Below are 19,538 nucleotides of genomic sequence, written 5' to 3' on the forward strand. Positions count from 1 at the left end.
ATATATATATATATATATATATACACACACACATATATATATGCAAACATGTATATTTATATATAAATAATATATATTATATATAACATATATAACATATAAATGATTTATATATAAATATATAATATATTATATATAATATGCAATATATATCATATATAAATACATTATATATACATATATATGTATATGTATATAAATATGATTGTATATATATATATGATTGTGTGTGTATATATATATATATATATATATGATTGACTTTAAGCAGTTTTCCACCAAACTGGATTACAACGATCCTGAAGTTACCCTACAGATCTAAAATACTACAATCAAACGAAGTCCTAGGTCAGTTCTTTCCATCTCAATGATCATTTCAATCTTGTGCAAAGATGTTATAGCCTCATAGGATTTGGAGCATTTACCACCACAGTCATTGTCTTCTGCCCTTGCTGTCTCATCAGATCTTCTTGTCTTGCTTTGATGATTTCATCATTCTCTGCACATCAACATCAGGGAAAGTTACGTGTGATTTGAACTCCAGCATGGAGATGAACCCTTGACGAAGATCACACTTGATTGCCTCTCTGGAATACATTTTATTTGTAACAAATATGTATATGTAGGAGATTTATGATTATCTAATGCTTACTGAATTGTGATAAACCTGATACAAAAGACTTCAATAGATTTGTTACTAAAATATAGGATTCACAATACACCGAGGTACAAAAGCAATGTGTTTGTCTGAGTTAACTCACTCAATCCATCGCTTTGGGTTCATAGCTCAGAGTCATATACAATATGCAGTTTTGATTTCTCACCAAGCCTCGAGTTAGATATTATGGCACGTATACAAACAGTATGAGGTAGATGTTCATAAATGATGTATTGTCATTTAGGTAAGAATTATGAACTAAATTCACTGAAATTTCATTACAGTGTCTTCTAAGCTAAAGCTACAGAACAATACTATCATAGGAGAGAGACAAAAATAGAGATTGAATTAATCCTAAAATGCTACTGGGAGAGCAGGATGCCTGGGTGGCTCAGTCTGCTAAGCAACTGACTCTTGATTTTGGCTCAGGTCATGATCTCAGGGTCATGAGATCAAGCCCAAGTTGGGCTCCGCACTGAGTGTGGAGCCTGCTTGAACTTCTCTGTCCCACTCTCTCTGTTCCTCCTCCATTTGCACTCTTTCTCTCTCTGTCTCAAAAAATAAAAGTACATTTTAAAAAATGCTACTGGGAGAAAGAATACATATTCAAAATACTGGAAAAAATCATAAACACTTCATATTTTTCAAAACTACAAGATAAGACATTTGTAATTTAAAACTTTTTTAAAGTTTATTTATTTATTTTTGAGAGAGTGTGTGCACAAATGAGGAGGGGCAGAGATAGAGGGAAAGAGAGAATCCCAAGCAGCCTCCTCACTGTCAGCACAGAGTCCATTGCGCAGGGCTTGATCTCACAAACTGTGAGATCGTGACCCGAGCTGAAATTGAGTCAGATGTGTAGCTGAGCCACCCAGCACCCCAAGAAATTATGTAATTAAATGGCTTTATAAAAGATAAAGAAAATACTGGAATGCCATGCCAGTGTTACTTTAATGTGAAAGAGTATCTTTTCATTCTTCATTTCCACCATGTACCAGATTGGGATCATTTGATATAATCTACCTAGTAGGTATTCCATCTTAGTAAGATTATGTTTGTCATTGTTATGACACTGGAGAATATTTCTACACAGACACCAGGTAATGTTGAAATGAAAATGTTTATTTAGAAGTCATAATGTCCAAATAGGCATAAAATAAATACTTCTCGGACATTTGTTATTTTACACAATCCCTCTCTACTTTTGTTGTACATTAATGCAGTTTATAGAACACCCACAGTAATATGTTCTCCCTGAATAGAAATAATCTCCTTTCCTTATGAATATCCTGAAAGCAGATATATAATTCAGCCATTCCAAGATTTTAAACTTCTTCTTGTTAATAATTCTCTGCTATCACCAAATATGTTAATAACAGTCTCTCATACATGAAACCTTTGATACATTCATGAAGTGTCCGTTTCTCACTGAAAGAAATATCTGCTTTTCACATTGGTAAAATATATTTATGTATTCCCCAAGTACTGCATCACATAAAACGGAAAGTGGCTTCATTCTCCATTTATATTAAGAGGAATCTTCAAAATGTCTTGCTAGTTCACTGTCTTTCATTTTCTCTGTGAATAGTTCATCAAATACTCTCTTCTGCTTTGAAGTAAAGTAGTTTATCCAATCACCCACCGCTCCTGGAAAAAATTGGAAATGTATCAGAGAAGAACCAATGTAAATGTACAGCATTCACAAAAGCAATCTGTCAGATTTATAATAAAATACGAATGATTTCATTTCTTGGTGATAAGAAGATGGGGGTTATTCTTTTCTTCATCTGTTATGTGTTGCTTTTAATTTCCACAGTAATGGTTGTATGTTAATATTTACAGTTTAAAAAGTTATTTCTTAAAAAGAAGATTAAAATATATAAATAACCTAGGTTTTACGACAGCAAACCAAGAAATGTCTCGCCTAAACTTAGTTGAAACATAAAAGCGACAAAGTGGACATGATGTCACTTCTTTCCCTGTCCTGTGCACCTCTGAAGCGGTAACTGTGCTAACATACCACAGGTCCGCATAATTGCTCTCTCTCTCTCTCTCTCTCTCTCTTTTAAATTCAAATACACTTAACATACAATGTGATAGTGACTTCAGGTGTAGAGTATATTGAGTCAACAACTCTATACATTATTCAGTGTTCATGACGATTAAGTGTACTCTTAATTGCCTTCACCTGTTTCATCTTAATTGGTCTCCACTGGGTTCCACTGAGCATCAAAACTTCCTCATTTCTCATCATTCTCTGTATTATAATCCCTCCCAATCTCTCTGTTTCTCTCATCTCTGCTTGTTTCACCTTCCTTCGCACATCCTTTTCTAAATTCTTTCTGTCTTCCCTTTATCTTCTCTCTCCCAATCCTCTTAATCTTTTTCTTGACCCTCCCATATCATCTTGCTCTTGTCCTCCATTTTCAAACTTCTTGGAAGAGTGGTCCTTATTTGCTGCTTCCTTTCTTTCTCATCTCTTCAATTCCCTTAATCTGGCTTCCACTGACACCACTATGGAAGACACTCTCAGAATTCATGAATGATAAACAAACAGCCATGTTTGATCCTGGCTTTCTTCGGAATTCTGGCTGATTTCCTTTCTTGGCTTGTCTTGGGCTGTTTCATTCCTATTGATGTTAGCGTCCCTAGGGCTCCCCCTGCTAACCCTTTCTCCACAATCCTTTCCAATCACCCTGAATAATTTTACCTAATTCCACAAACTGCTGATGGCTCCTAAACTGACTTCTGAGTTAAGATCCACCCGACCGTGGCTCATTGCCACTAGCCAAATTATGCCCCTCAGTGTTTTGTACCTGGATTATTACAATAACCTCTTACTGGACTTTCTGCCTCTGGTTTCACCCTCTTCTAATCAACTTTCCACCTGACTCTATTATTTTCAGGTCCCTTCTTAAAACAGCAAATAGACAGGGATGGGGTGGGGGTAAAGGACCCCCTCATAATGTCCATCAGAGCTTTTGTTCTCTGGCCCCAATCTTTATCTCCCTCATTCTGCTCCACACATCATATACCACTCTCACACAGAAGACTACCTGCTCTTTCTAGAAAATACAATGCAATTCCATAGTGGTTCTGAGATATCCTTCTTGCTGCTAGCTCTTGCTGGAATGTATTTCTTCTCTGTTATTTTCCTGGCAAAGTTTTGCTCATGATTCCAGTCCCCAATCCAATGTCATCTCCTCACCTACTCTGCTAGGAAAAAATTCTCTCTCCCTTACTCATGTTGCTATTCATATTTGTTTATACTACTGGTATAGCTGTTATCACCTTGTATTACTGTCTAGATTATGATTTTCTGAAGGACAAGACTGTATTTTATTCAATTTTTGAATCTTAGCACTTAGAAAATACTTATTAATAAATATTTGCTGAATTAAGTTCTCTCCTCCCTCTCAGTCCTGGTTTTGTAACTATAAGAAAATAAAAAATGAATCACCAAAAAAGACAAAAGTAATTTGCAAACTTAAGGCAATATCTGATCCATGCGAGTTAGCAAATATTTGCTTTAGAATGAATTAAATTCAGATGAACCAGAAAATGGAAAACACACCTTTGTGTTTTCTAGTAGGAAATCTGAGTACCTAAACACAGAAAATTTTGCCATTATAAGTTATGAAAATTTTGAAAAATGTTAAAACATTTTTCTCCCATATCTGGATTAAAACTCACATGGATTTCATGTCCACCTGGGTGGCTCAGTTGGGTATGTGCCTGACTTTGGCTCAGGTCATGATCTCACAGTTCCATGAGTTCAAGCCCTGCACCAGGCTCTGTGCTAACAGCGTGGAGCCTGGAGCCCACTGTGAGTTCTCCCTCTCTCTCTCTCTCTCTCTGCCCCTCCCCTGCCCCTGCTCTCTTTCTCTCAAAAAAATAAGTAAACATTAAAAAATATTTTTTAAAAACTCACATGGATTTCAAAACAATTCTATATCCAGATGTACCCAAACTACTTTTAAGTTAAATGTCAGGAATTAGTGGAGAAGATTCATTTCCTTCTCTTTGGGTTTTCATGCAGGGGAATGTCCTTAGATAACACTTCCAGCTTCTCTGTACACCCCTGACTGGTGCAGGGTGAGTTATTTGGTGAGTTTGGAAAAATGCACTGTCAAAACTCATCAGCTCCCTTCTCTCTTCTGAAGAAAACATGTGTCACATACCGCTCTCTACCATGCACTAAATGGGCTGCTTCAGTGCAAGGACAGAACTGCATTTGATTGTGACTAAGCAAGCATGTTTGCAAAACTTAGGATAAGTTGTTAACAAATGCACTAGGCTGCAGAGCTGAGGAACATTCTTCAAGCAACTTTATTATTTCCATCTGTTTGACACCTGTGTCTCTCTCAACTGGTTCCTAACTGGGCATGGAAATCTCCATGTCTAGAAATAATGCAATTTGAGAACTTCATTTAATAAGTGTTCACTGAGGGATAACGATGCACAAATCCATTGTGCAAGAGATAGGGTGCACAATGGTGAAATGAGAGATTTTTTAAAAATGGTAAAATGGAACTACTTCCAAATATAAGCCCAGCCAAAGCACCACATACCGTTATGACTTACCTTTCCTAAATACCAGGTTCCTATTAGTTGTGAGAGCACAGATGGTATGATTTGGATCACAGTTTTCTTTGGCCGCATTATTTTTCATTTCACTGAATGATGTTTTCCGAGTAATCTTATTAATTTCACTGTCACTCACATTTATACCAAGGAAATTAATTATTTTCTTTATGCTTTTAGAAAGATCCTGAGCAATAAGAAAAAAAAAAGTTTTTTAGAAAGTGTAACTCATCAAAACACCAAATTAATTCCCTGAAACCTGAAAACAGAATTTACTGATGTCCTGTTTTAAATTTACTTGACTTAAATTTTGATTGTTGAAATATTAGAAAGGACTTACTCTCTTCATTTCTTCATAGAATATAATTAGAATGTTTTTGTCATTTTTGTGTTCTTCCCAGCTTAAAACATGATCAAACCAGGATCCATATACAACTAGAAAAAAAAAGTGAATTGTGTTAATACTAAGCATCATGACTTGGGAAGCAAGTTAATACTAAGCATCATGAAATGGGAAGTCCCAGGGTCTTCCCATTTCAGCAAAGTATGCAAAGTAAGGCACACAGGTATCAAACTTTCAGGTGAAAGAATTTTACTTAAGAATTTTTGAACGGTGGTCGCCTGGGTGGCTCAGTCGGTTAAGCATTTGACTTTGGCTCAGGTCATGACCTCACAGTTCATGAGTTTGAGCCCTGCGTGAGGCTCTGTGCTGACAGCTCAGAGCCTGGAGCCTGCTTCTGATTCTGTGTCTCCCTCTCTGCCCCTCCCCTGCTTGCACTCTGTCTCCCTCTGTCTCTCTCTCACACACACAAATAAACATTAAAAAAAAAAAAAAACTTAAAGAAGAATTGTTGAATGGGGGCACCTGGGTGGCTCAGTTTGTTAAGCGACCAGCTCTTGATTTCGGTTAAGGTCATGATCTAACAATTTGATTTGTGGGATAGAGCCCCACGTTGGGCTCTGTACTGACAGTGTGGAGCCTCCTTGGGATTCTCTCTCTCTTTCTCTTTGCCCCTCCCTACCTTGTGCACAAACATACTCTCTCTCTCTCTCTCTCTCAAAATAAATACATGTTAAAAAAATTGTTGAATCACTCTATTGTACATCTGAATCTAATATAATGTTGTATGTTAACTACACTGGATTTAAAATGAAAAAAAAAAGCTAGTTATATATGTTAATACCATGTCTTCTTCAGTAACAATGTGTCATTCATTATCTATGAAGAAACTTCCAATTAGGTTTAATAACATTAACTCAATAATTAAAAATTAAATAAGATCTTAAATATTTTTTAAAAAGTTTTCCTTAGAAGAGCTCAAATTAAAAAAATACTATTTCAACTAAATACAATATTGTGAAATGAAGCTGGGTTGCTATATCTTTTAATACGGTTGTGGTGTTTTTTTTTTTTTTTTTTTTTGGTAAACATCTTTTTTTTTTAATTTTTTTTTTCAACGTTTATTTATTTTGGTGACAGAGAGAGACAGAGAATGAACGGGGGAGGGGCAGAGAGAGAGGGAGACACAGAATTGGAAACAGGCTCCAGGCTCTGAGCCATCAGCCCAGAGCCCGACACGGGGCTCGAACTCACGGACCGCGAGATCGTGACCTGGCTGAAGTCGGACGCTTAACCGACTGCGCCACCCAGGCGCCCCGGTAAACATCTTTTTATAATCAGAAAAAATGACAGCAGAAATGCAGAAATACACATTTTCCCAATAGTTGTGTTCTGACAACTGCTTTGGATCTTGGGAAAAATAAAGAAACATTGAGAATTTATTATTTTATTCCTGTAATGTCACAGGCTTTTTTAAGTTCTTAGCATAAAACGTTTATAAACTTCCTCAAAAAAAGGGGGAGGGAGAAAAGAGTTCTATTCACTCATCTTAGTTTAAGGCTGAAAAATACAGTGTTAGGGATTTATCAGTAGTTGATACTATCTCTTTACTGCTTTGCTAATTTTACAGTCCTAAAAATATCTCCAGGGCTTGAGACTAAAATATTACCATGCAAAATAAATGATCAGAAGCAATGATGATAAAAAACAAAACGTGAGCACCTTGTTGTCACCACAGAAAGTTGACTAGCTTGACAATCTAAAGTGTGAAACATAGTAACCTAAAATAGTACATATACATCTTTCCATGCATCCTTATTATCCAAAGATTTAATACTAGCTAATGCCCAAATTATAAAAGAGCCACTCTACTAGCAATTTTCTGAAGATCTGATGACTATTGATTCGTTTAATAAGGATTTATTAAGCCATTAGTGTCTGCCAGATATTGCAGTATATACATTTTGAACATTAAAGTTTTGCATAAATTGAAGTCTAATTAACTCCAAACTAACTGCAATTTTTCATGGCCTCAGTTCCCAAGGAAGTTAAGGGCAAGAAAATAACCATAAGGCATTCTTAAAACAAGAACTTCTGGGACTGCAATGGTGTCATTACAGTGTCAGCCCAGTTTTCTACCCCATTGGCCCGGAAGGCTGTACAATAAGAATGGGTGTTTAGAAGGACTGTCCTGATACATCAGTCATCAGCATTCTCACTGCTATTTCAGGGACTTGCGCAATACTTGATCTTAGAATTACTCAAATTACCATATCAGTTTTAAGGAGTTTTCTTTTCTTCTCCTCCTCCCCCTTCCCCTCCCCCTCCCTTCCCTTCCCCTTCCCCTTTCCCGTCTTCTTCTTTTTCTTCTTCTATAAAGTAGGCTTTATACCCAGTGTAGAGTCCAAGGCCCAAGGTGGGGCTTGAACTCACGACCTGAGGTCAAGACCCTGAGGTGAGATCAAGAGTCAGATGCTCAACCTACTGAGACCCCCAGGTGCCCCAAGGAGTTTATCTTCTAAGGATGGCCAACATTTACCCAGGAAGAAACACATGGTGGGATAAGATTGATTCTTCTCTTATTCAAATTTAAGAAGTTAACTAGTTTCTAGTACCCCAGACTACACTCACAGACTCAACCTGCCTCACCGCCTCCTCTCAGCAGCTGCAGCCCATCCCAGCCCTGGTGGATGACATCACCACCTAGAGTTGCTGATGCTATGGAAGCCCTCAATGCTGTCAGGGGGAACCTAGGCTTCTGTGACTTGCAGGCTGGACAGGAAAAGAGGCCTGGTGTCACATCTGGTGGTTATGTGTAATTGACTTGGCCCATTATGGCTTTTCAGCAGGAAATGCATTCCAACATACGCCAAATAGATTGAAGAATAATCTGTTGGATCATAGCCTGATCATTGTTTGAGAGCAGCTATGCTATTATTAACTAATTAATTTATACTCCATCTTGTTCCAGAAAGACTTAAGCCAGCCAAAATTGTCTTAAAGAAGTAAGCTGTCATGCCTTCCTTACTAATATAGAGAATTACACTTTTCATTAATTCTTTAATCGGAATCCTTATTATCCAGACCTATGGCCCTAAAGAAAAAATAACTTCTGAAACAGAGATGTAAAGTATTTCTTTTATGGGAAATGTTTTTCTCCACATCCTCCACTTAATTACAGAATTATACCACCTCCTGTCCTTAGGCATTCAGCATCCAGTCTCTTAATTTTGGTTCAGTTTATGATCTCATGGTTTGTGAGATCAAGCCCCATGTCTGGATCTGCACTGACAATGCAGAGCCTGCTTGGGATTCTTTCTCTCCCTCTCTCTCTCTGTCCCTCCCTGCTTGCTCTCTCTCTCTCTCTCTCTCTTTAAATAAACAAATAAACATTTTTTTAAAGTCCCTGAAGAAAATTCCTGAAATACAGTCACATATATTTAACAGAATAACAGACAACCTTATAAATAGTAAAAAGTGAGGCTACTCTTCCCACCCAAGTAAATAAATAAAAGCTCTAGTGATTCAGTGACTATCCCCAAGTGTGAACAGGATTTGCCCAGGCTAGATTATCCGATTGTATAATACTTACATGGCAGATCCCTTTGCAATTAAAAATCTTAAAAATCTATTAACATACCTAATAAGGCATAAAAGAATCATCTGGAACCTTTTTTCCATCTGCACTGCCCTTCCCAGTGTACTCAGCTCTGACTCTGGATAATGTTATAGCAAAGGTAGATGCCCTATGACAGCTAGTTTGCTTCCTTGCATATGGATGGGATTGCCCTCTTTGTGGCTACACTCACAGAAAAATGATCTCTACAACAGGAGCACTAATAGGCCTGCTTTTCCCTGCCCTAGTGAGGCCATACCCAGAGGATGCTTTTTGTCTTCTAGGTGCTGCAAAACAATAGAGATGTGGCCATATTAGAGCTCATGCAGCAGTGAGAGACATAGTGAGCCCCAGTTCATAATAACTGGAGACAAACGTGGTTTTTCTTTTCTTGAGAAAAAGCAGACTCAAGATCTGTTTTTTTTTTAAATAATTTATGTATTTAAACTCTGCTTATTCCAAAAATGGAATTGAGGCAGAGTGAGGCATGCTAACTATCTTCAAATATTTAAAAGGCTATCATGTGGAAGAAGAATTAATGATGAGGGCAACAGCTTTCTTGCTTGATGAGTTATGCCACAGCGCTATGAGCAAAGATTTTGGAGCTGACACCGGAATTTAAATCTGGGCTCTGCTCCTTAGTAGATATGGATCTGGACAAGTTATCTGGCCTCCCAACATCTGTACTTTCCTCACCTGTAAAATGAAAGTCACATCTGGCTCCTGTGTCCTTGTGAGGATGATATGAAATCGTGTTGCACTGCACTTAGCTAAGTGTCTAGATCACGCAGTAAGATTTTTAAAAATTTTTAACAGTATTGAGATGGAGTGTGTTGTTTGGGGGCAGGAGCTGGGGGTGTGAACCCGTTGTCCAAGTTAAGAAGTTCAAGTTTAGCCTGCAATATTCTTGGGGATACTACAAAGCCGATTCAAACATCAGGTGGGTGTTTCAATCAAATGACCTTTAACAGACCTGTCATTCCCAAAACTTTATGATTCTACTAAATGTTTGCAAAAGAGGAGCTGAAATATTGTGAGCATAGCATATTCTTCCATACAGAATACAGCAGAAGGAGTGTTACACTCTGTTGCTAGTGAGTTCCTTAAGTCCTCATGTTAAGGTTATACTTTCTGTGGACTCTCTTAAATTAACAAGTAAATGCTTAACAATTTGCAAGTGAAATAGTGAAACTAACAATTAAGAAGATTTACCTCCAACCCCCTAGAGAGATAAGACCCTGTGGGCACACACCGTTTCTAAATCATGCCTCTTCTACATTCTGCACTGTCTTGGTATATTATTTTGGTTTAATGAAAGGTTTGGGAAGTCAGGCTTAGAAACTAATGTGTGCGAGCGCATGCGTGCGTGCGTGTGTGTAAGTGCTCCAGACACCAATGAGTCAGGGAAAAAGGAATAAATTCAAAGGTCATTCATGGTCATGCAGGACCGACATGCACTGCACAGCTCAATCAAATGACGTATCATTGTAGTATTTTCAGGAGAAATTGCTTTCTGTTCATCTTTATAAAGACAAGTATCAAGATGGCTAATTCATTTGTTTTATTTGGGGAATGTTTTTTCCCTTTTGCGGGGAAGGGGGAGTTTAGGATTTTTTGCGTGTTGCTTCTGTTGTTTCGGATTTTTTTTTTTTTTTTTTTTTTTTTTTTTGGATAGAGCGCAAGAGGGGGAGAGGGCACAGGGAGACTGAGAGAGAATCTTAAGTAGGCTCCACATTCATCATGGAGCCTGACATTGGGCTCGATGCAGGGCTCATTCCCGCGACCCTGAGATCATGACCTGAGCCAAAATCAAGAGTCAGAGTCCCCAAGCCACCCTGGCGCCCCTATTTGTGTTGTCTTATTTTCCATGTGGGTATACATAAGGCATGTTTCAGACTGCATGTCTAGGCTTCAGCTGTATATTGCTAAACTCTAATTAATGCATAATTATTTCACTGACAAGACTGACGGTATATGCAAAAAGAGTGATACTTGATCAGAATTAATCTGTTTTTAAAACATTTCAACCAGCTCAATAAGTAATTGCAAATACGTACCACCCGTGGGTGATAACAAAGACTGAGGAAGCAAAGTGAGAAAGAATGGCTTAGAAGCAAAAGAATTATCTATTCAATGTATTTCTGAAAGCAGGCCATTAGGGTCTATTTAAACTTTTGGAAAATGCTTTTGTGTTGAGTGGAACTGTATATTATGAATAGAAAATCATTGTTATATTTACCATCTCCTCTTAGGAAAAGCTCTAGAAATCCAGCCCAGGTTTCAATGCCAGGGAGATTGGGATTATCTCTGTAGTAGTGGAATAAAGAAACGGCTGTATCCTTTGGATTCCTGACAATGTAGATAATCTGTTAAAACAAATTAGTTTATTTTTAGATGGAATAGCCCCAAAACAAAGCATTTTCTAAATGAAAGCAACCAAATCTACCTGTACAAACCACAATTTTTTGCTAGTTTACTCAGATTATTAAACATAGATTCAGGCCAGTGTTTCTAACTTAATGTGTGTACGAATCATCTGGGAATCTTGCGAAAAAGCAGATTCTGATTCAGCGGATCCAGGGTGAGACCCGGCATTCTGCATTTCTAACAAGCTCCCAGATGACATTGGTGCTGCCAGCCACCGACCACACTTTCCCAATTTATGTGCTACATGTGGCCTTATCTTTTTAGCAACGGACATGAGAAACCCTCTATTAATTTGTAGGACAAGATTACTTTTTTAATATAAAAAACTTCTAACAGAAAAAAATTTTAGTAGTTTTGTAACATGACTTAAATACACTAAGATTTCTTATAAATTGTCTATTCTTATTTATAAGAAGAATGATGTTTTGGAATTGCATATTTCTACAATTTAATCCCCCACAGAGTAAGGAATCTGAGCTACCCTCCTAATTGACAGAAATGCTGCAACTGCAATCTAATTCAATTTAATAAATATTTGTTTGGTACCTCCAGTAGACCAGGCGGAGTGGAAAGTTCAAGGTCTGAGAAATATGACTAGTAAGACAGAAATACTACCAGCTTTCTCAAAACTTGCAGTGAGGTGAAGGAATGCAGTGTTATGAAAGATATAATATGGACATACAGAGTGCAGTAAGAGCTTCTGAAAAACCTCAGGAAACCAGTGTGAGACACTGGCTATAATAGGACTATCTTCGATCATGGTCATGAGTATCAGATGTCCCACTTGCTCTTAAATTCATAATCAGGTGTATACATTTTATGTAGGTTATGAAGTGTTTACTGAGTTATGCTGAATGTAGCTATCTTTATGTACTGTGTCCATAGTCCAGGTATTATGTAGCTATCTTTCTTTCTGTAATGTGTTCATAGTCCAGGTGTCGTGTAAGATCCACATGAAGAACACCTGCTCCTCTTTACATGAGAGATGTGCAAAGGCCACCGTGCACAGAGATGAAAAGCCACCTTTACCTCCCCTTTGCCCCCATTATCCTCTCTTCATCTCAAGAGATAATTGAGGAGTAACTCAACACTTCAGGCTTTCTTTAATTGCTCTCTGCATCCTGAGCAGATTCACAGAAACCCAAGGCTCTGAAAGCAGTTTAAAAATCCATTCACTGCCTTAACAAAAAGAGATAAAGTGGCAGAATCTTAAGCCTTAGCCATCCGGTTGGAATTTTTTGTTTGTTTGTTTTGGTAGAGAGAAGAGTATTTTAGGGTCTTTGGAGAATACCCAAAGTTACATGTCAGTATTATCAGTGGGAAAGGCATGCAAGCTATTAATACATAATACATATTTTAAAATAATGTATTCTGGGGTCACTTGGGTGGCTCAGTCAGTTAAGTATCTGACTTCAGCTCAGGTCATGATCTCTTGGTTCGAGGGTTGGAGCCCCGTGTCAGGTTCTTTGCTGACAGCTCAGAGCCTGGAGCCTGCTTTGGATTCTGTGTCTCCCTCTCTCTCTTCCCCTCCCCCACTCATGCTCTGTCTCTCTCTCAAAAATAATTAAACATTAAAAAATATTTTTAAAAAAGAATGCATTCTGTAATTATGTGTAGTGACACATGTTAAGTAGAATTATTGTGGCAATGATTTCACAATATGTGGTAATATCAGGTCATTAAGCGGTACATCTGAAACTAATACAATGTTATTTGTCAGTTATACTCAATAAATACACAATATTCTAAGAAATATTAGGGGGTGGCTAAAAGATATGAAGGGAAGGTAGAATAGTTCTCTGAAAAAAATTAAATATTAATTAATATCATGATATGAACTAAAAGCATAAATTTCATGTAAGAGAGATTGGAAACAAAAAAAGGGGGGAGACAAAGATAAGGAACAAAACATAGGCAAGAAGAATTGACTATCTGACAGACCCTGCAGGAGCACATGGCAAGTCAGCATCAACCCTAAGCTCTCAAGGCTAGGGAGGTGGCAACAGAGGACAGGTAATCATGGGAAACCAGGTGCAAACAGAGACTCTCACTTCCCATTAGGGATGAAAGTGACAGATCAAGAAGCCAAGCCCAATTCTGTGGTACTCTCAAGCCTTTGCCCTTACCCACTGATCTTACCTTGCATTGTTTTTGCTTGATATTCATAGGTAGCATGTTGTAGCTCAAATGTGTTGGAATAACTCTTCTCTTACAATACATGTTTAGCTCTTCAAATTTAGAAATGTCTCCCAACTCAATAGGAGATGTTAGACTCATACTAACATTGGGAATGTTCTCAATGACCTCTGCAACCCAGTGAGTACCTTCACACAAAAATAAAACAAAATGCATTTTTAAATTAAGTGATACTCTTGATGAAATAAATATAGAAAATTAGCATGATTTTATAAGAGCTATGAGTGCATTAATTTTCCTATAAATAGTTATTATTGTTTCTTGACACTCACTGAAACCTGTTTGAACGCTTGAGACGATAATTCACTTTTCAGGAAGAATCACACTTTAAAGAGCACGAAGAGACCTTAAAACTGCATAAGCCATTTCCTCAGCTTGAAATACTCTTCCATGCTACCCTACCTCTAGCGCCTTCTCCAATTTGCAAATACACAGGTCTTTCCATATACAGTTCCTACTGGTCCTGCAAGCTCATGCATCTTGCTGTTTTATATACTGTCTTCTGAGTCCCTGCTCCCCTGGCACAATTGTTTACTCTCTCTGTCCCTCCAAAGTAGCACTTACCAGAGTAGAAATGTCATTGCTTATATTCATGTCCATATCCCCACTCCCCCCTGGAAGATAGACACTGGATCTTATTTTTGTTTGTGTGCAAACACAGAGTAGTGGTGTAGACAAAGCATTTGAACAAGAAGCAAATGCTATATTCAAATATCATAAAGACACAATCCTATGCTACCATGAAGTCTAGAAGGAATATCACTTTATGTTTATGTGAAGCAAATATGGATGTGCTCCAACATTGTGGACAACAGTAAGCTGGAGCCCAGAAGTAGAAGTTTGGTAGGGAGGATGCTTAGCTAATTTGAAACCAATGTTTCTAAAAAGTTTAAATCAAGCCAGTGTCCACTTATCCCACTGTAATTCCAGCTCCAAATTTGTTACGACATTAACTAATCTATAGTTGAATAAATATTTAGAACTTAAACATGGTTCTCATTTGCACGATATGTTTTAAATTAAAGACTATTTTAGATTATAATGTTAATAGGTCAAATATTTATAATATTCATATAAACATCACTAATATAGTAATGATATTTCTATCATTTTCAAAAAGTGTATTGATATATTCTGGCGAAGGAGAGAGAATACAGTTTTGTGCTGCCGAAGAGACCTCCGGACCTGGTGAATGATGCCCATTTACAGGCACCAACACGTACAGTGGAAGCTTTATATATGGTTGTTTATACAGAGTATAAACTAGCCACTTGCTCAAAGAACTTTAAAAGTCTCATAAATTACTTTCTGAACTAACATATCAACTTAGGGTAAGGTATATTTATTCACAGAGTGACCTGCTACATAGAATACTGAGATTTTCTGGAGGCAATCATTTAATTTCCATTTGCAGCAGTATTTTCCAATAAAAGAGTTATGTATGTGATTTATGTTTATTCTCAAAAAACACGCCTGGAAGATCTGGCCCTATGTGAACTCTGTGAGGGTCTCTTGGGCCTGACAGAGTCAGGTACGTGAACTAAATGCAAACATAATTGGAAAGGGTTTAAGCTCTTAGTTGCTGACCCATGCCAGCAGGTGTATGCCCCTCTGCACATGTCTGGAAATCGCAGCTAGCAGTTGGATATTATATATCCTGGTCACCTCTCAACATTAAAAATAATATCGAATTAATTTTGACTATTCCCAGGATGACATTATTCATAATGGTCCTTTCTTTCATGTGTGTAATATGTGGAAATAAACTTTGAAGAATAAGGCATAAAATTTAACACTAAAAACACTTACATTTGTTTTTATTAGCCCAGGAGAAAAAATTATTCATTTATAAATCAATGATTAAATATGAATTGAACTAATACTATTTGTCACCATGCCTGGTACAAATATGAAGAGAACTTTATAATGTTACAGATATTATGCTTATTATATATGTCAATATCTGTACGCTTTATCAAATAGAAACAAGATCATAGTAAAAGCTCTAATTCCTCCAGCTGAATTTTCTCAAAACACAGTTCTCAATGTTCTAATGTCAAACTTTTTCATTAAAATAAGCATTTAGGGTCTCTTGGGTGACTCAGTTGGTTAAACATCTGACTTCAGCTCAGGTCATGATCTTACAGTTTGTGGGTTCAAGCCCTGTGCAGAGCCTGGAGCCTGCTTCAGATCCTGTGTCTCCCTCTCTTTCCACCCCTCCCCTGCTTGTTCTCTCTCTCTCTCTCTCTCTCTCTCTCCTCAAAAATAAACAAATAGACATTTAATAAAATAAATAAATAAAATAAAGTAAGCATTTAGGATACTTAAATGTCCTATGAAACAATTCTGAAAAATAAATGCTTTATAAAAATATTATTATATTTCTTCTTATTTCTTACATTTCACATATTTAAAAATGTATTTATACATTTAAAATACATTAAAATAAATTTTACCTGATTTTGGGTAGGACACCAGAAACACATCATCTTCTCTTGCATTGAAAAAATCCAGGGAATTTAGAAGTTCTTCTGAACACATAGTAGAATAGAGGATCCCCTTGAATTTATGAAGAACACTTGACTGCTTCTGGAATGGCATCTTTCTTCAAGTCAATCAAAAAGTATTTACTAAACACTAACTTTACACAAGGCACAGAACAAGGATGGTCCTTGATGTCAATCCTAGCTCAGTGGCAGTGTAATCCTAGAATTACTAAGCTAGAGGAATCTATATATACGCTTTGCAGCTCTTCACAAGAGTAATTTTTAAACCATAACTAAGCCAAAGTCTACTGTGAAAATAATATTTTTCTTGATAACACATGTTACAAAATATTTTCTTGATAACACATGTTACAAAATATTGCCTCCCAACTTGACATTCAGAATAGTTTACAAACAAAGCTATCAAGATCTCAGAATGTAATTATTAAACAGACTAGAGTTATTCAAATCCTTTTGCTTTAATAAGGAAAGACTTATAGTGGCTATCATGGATTACGTCACTGTGGAAAGGACTAGAAAAGTTGAACTTCGTGTTAATATTAACACATAGTAGAGGAAGTAGCTAATATGTATTGCGCTGCAGGAAGAGGAGAGGAGTGGTGCAAGAAAATATAAATTTTTCTTAGAATTGGCAGATAAATCTGTGGCTAAAAATAAACCTTGCAGGAAACACTTTAGGAAAGATAACACAGAAATCAGGAAACCCAATCCAGAAAAAAGACATCTTGAGCTTTGATGTATACATGCTGAAATAAACAAATTTTTGTCTGAGTCATTCTTTGCTTTTGTCACTAATATTGTTATATTCTGGATTAGATTAGATATGGCAACAAAGTGCCCAATTACTTCTGTGACCCACAGTTGAATCTTTTTTGTTTGCTTTTCTAATCATCAAAAGAAATGTATATCAACAAGGAAATGACCAGCATTTTAATTGAGCATAAAAAAGTAGAGGTCTACTGTGAAGAAATAATTGAAGAAGAAAGATATTTATGATAGTGGCAGAAATGAAATTCAGAATAATCATACACATAGAAAATCCCAAAGAATCTGCAAACAATTAGAATGAATATGTAAATTGAGCATGGTTGCTGGATTATGAGGTCAATACTTGAAACTAAATTGTATTTTTATATTCTAGCAAAACCAACTGAAAAATGAAATTTGAAAAACACCACTATTTATAATAATATGAAAAAAACCTCAAATCTCTAGAAATAAATCTAATAAAAGATGTGCAAGTCACTGAAAACTATAATTACTGAAACTGGTTAAAGAAAACCTAAGTAAAAGGAGAGATATACCTTGTCCATGGACCAGAAGACTCAATATTATTTAAATGTCAAATTCTCCTTATTGATCTATAAAGTCAATTCAGCTCGATCAAAATCCCAAGTGTGTGTGTGTGTGTGTGCGTGTGTGTAAATTGACAAACATTTATATGGAAATACAAAAGCAGAACAATAGCCAATGAAATCTTAAACAAATCTGTAAGACTTAAATTATCATATTTTAAGCTTACCATAAAGCAACAGTAACTAAAACAGTGTGGCCTGAGCCCAAGGATACATAATAGATAAATGGAACAGAATGAAGAGTACAGAAAAAGACCCACACATAAACTGTCACTGGATTCATAACAAAAGTATAATTCAGTCAGAAAAAGATGGTCTTTTTAATGAATAGTGCTTGTTCATTTGGATCAATATGGGGGAAGAAAAAATCTTACCATACACCATATTAAAGAAAAATTCAAGATATATCACAGAATTAAATGGGAAAAAAAGCTTCTAGATGAAAATATGAAGTATATTTTCATGATCTTTAGGCATATAAAGGTTCTTAAATATGATACACAAAAGTGCTAACCATTAAAGAAAAAGTTATCCTTGTGATTGATTAAATTAAGAGCCTCTATCAATTAAAGGTCACTATTAAGAAAGTAAAAAAGCAAACCACAGAACTGGAAGAAAATAGTGTAATTACATATATTCAACATTGTACTCATTTCCAGACTCCTTAAAGAACTCCAAGTAATCAATAACAAAAAATCAAACAACTCAACAACATAAAAAGAGCATACCCCTGAGTAAACCTTTGGAAAAGTGTTCCACATCATTAGTTGCTGGGGAAATGGAAATTAAAATTAGCATTATGGGATGATCCACTCTCACACTGTTGGCATGAGAAGCTCTGTGGACCCTCTCCCTGAAGAAACAACCAGAAATGACAGTTCTTTTAAAAGTAAAATAAACATTTAAAATCTGTAGAAATGGGGATGCCTAGTTAGTCAGTTAAGCATCCGACTTCGGCTCAGGTCATGATCTCATTGCTTGTGGGTTCAAGCCCTGTGTTGGGCTCTGTGCTGACAGCTCAGAGCCCGGAGCCTGCTTTGGATTCTGTGTCTCCCTCTCTCTCTGCCCCTCCCCCACTCATACTCTGTCTTTCTCTGTCTCTCTCTCAAAAATAAATAAACATTAAAAAAAATAAAATCTCTAAAAATGGTTCAAAATCAGGAAGCAAATGAAGAAACATCTATTCAGGAAAATATTTGCAAATCATATATCTGGTAAGGGACTTGTGTCTAGAATATGTAGAGAACACTTACAAGTCCATAATACAACAGGCTTATAAAAAAATGTGTAAAGTCTACACTGTTAAATATGAGTATAACACAGGCCCTGGGAGAGGCTTTCAGAGAAAGGCTGAAAAGTAAAGGTAAAGGAACAGGCTGCATCTTGGAAGGCCTTTGCACTGAACTAAGTAGTCTGAACATTGTCCAGAGAGCTATGGGAACCATCAGAGGTCTTAAGCATTAAGTGAGGAGATCAGATTCCATATTAGAAAGACTCATAACAATATGGGGGTGGGCTGCAGCTGATCCACACCGAAGGCAGAAACTGAAGGAGAAGCAAATGGAGATGAGAAAATAAGAGCAGATGCGACAGTGCTTCCCAGGTAGAATCTCTAGGAATTAGTGGCCAATTAGATAGAATGGATGAGGGAGTGAGTAAAATCACAAATGTGGCAATCCCACAGGCCAGCTTCAGTTTGCAGATTTTGTGCTTATTTTGCCATTTACAAAGTTACATTTGAACTGTGGTGGCTTGTTCAATCCTGTTTGCTTCAGTCCTCACCACTCCCTGTTCTCCAGGACCCTGCTGGACTTTACCCGCCTGGTTCCTGAAGTAATGACTTTCCTATACAGTC

The 19,538-nt window shown here is 36.8% G+C and overlaps 1 protein-coding gene across 1 annotated transcript; it reads right to left on the bottom strand.

Annotated features, from left to right (window-relative positions):
* Nucleotides 1-1,759: 1,759 nt before the first annotated feature.
* LOC102901968 (sulfotransferase 6B1-like) lies at nucleotides 1,760-16,766 on the bottom strand. Its single transcript, XM_006933565.4, has 6 exons — nucleotides 16,278-16,766; nucleotides 13,765-13,949; nucleotides 11,438-11,564; nucleotides 5,583-5,677; nucleotides 5,243-5,429; nucleotides 1,760-2,305 (listed from the first exon to the last, which is right to left on the bottom strand). Exons 1-6 carry the CDS (start codon nucleotides 16,420-16,422, stop codon nucleotides 2,187-2,189), a joined length of 858 nt encoding a protein of 285 aa, XP_006933627.1. The 5' UTR covers nucleotides 16,423-16,766; the 3' UTR covers nucleotides 1,760-2,186.
* Nucleotides 16,767-19,538: the final 2,772 nt, after the last annotated feature.

The sequence above is a fragment of the Felis catus genome, chromosome B4, assembly GCF_018350175.1.
Source record: "Felis catus isolate Fca126 chromosome B4, F.catus_Fca126_mat1.0, whole genome shotgun sequence".
Classification (NCBI taxonomy): domain Eukaryota; kingdom Metazoa; phylum Chordata; class Mammalia; order Carnivora; family Felidae; genus Felis; species Felis catus.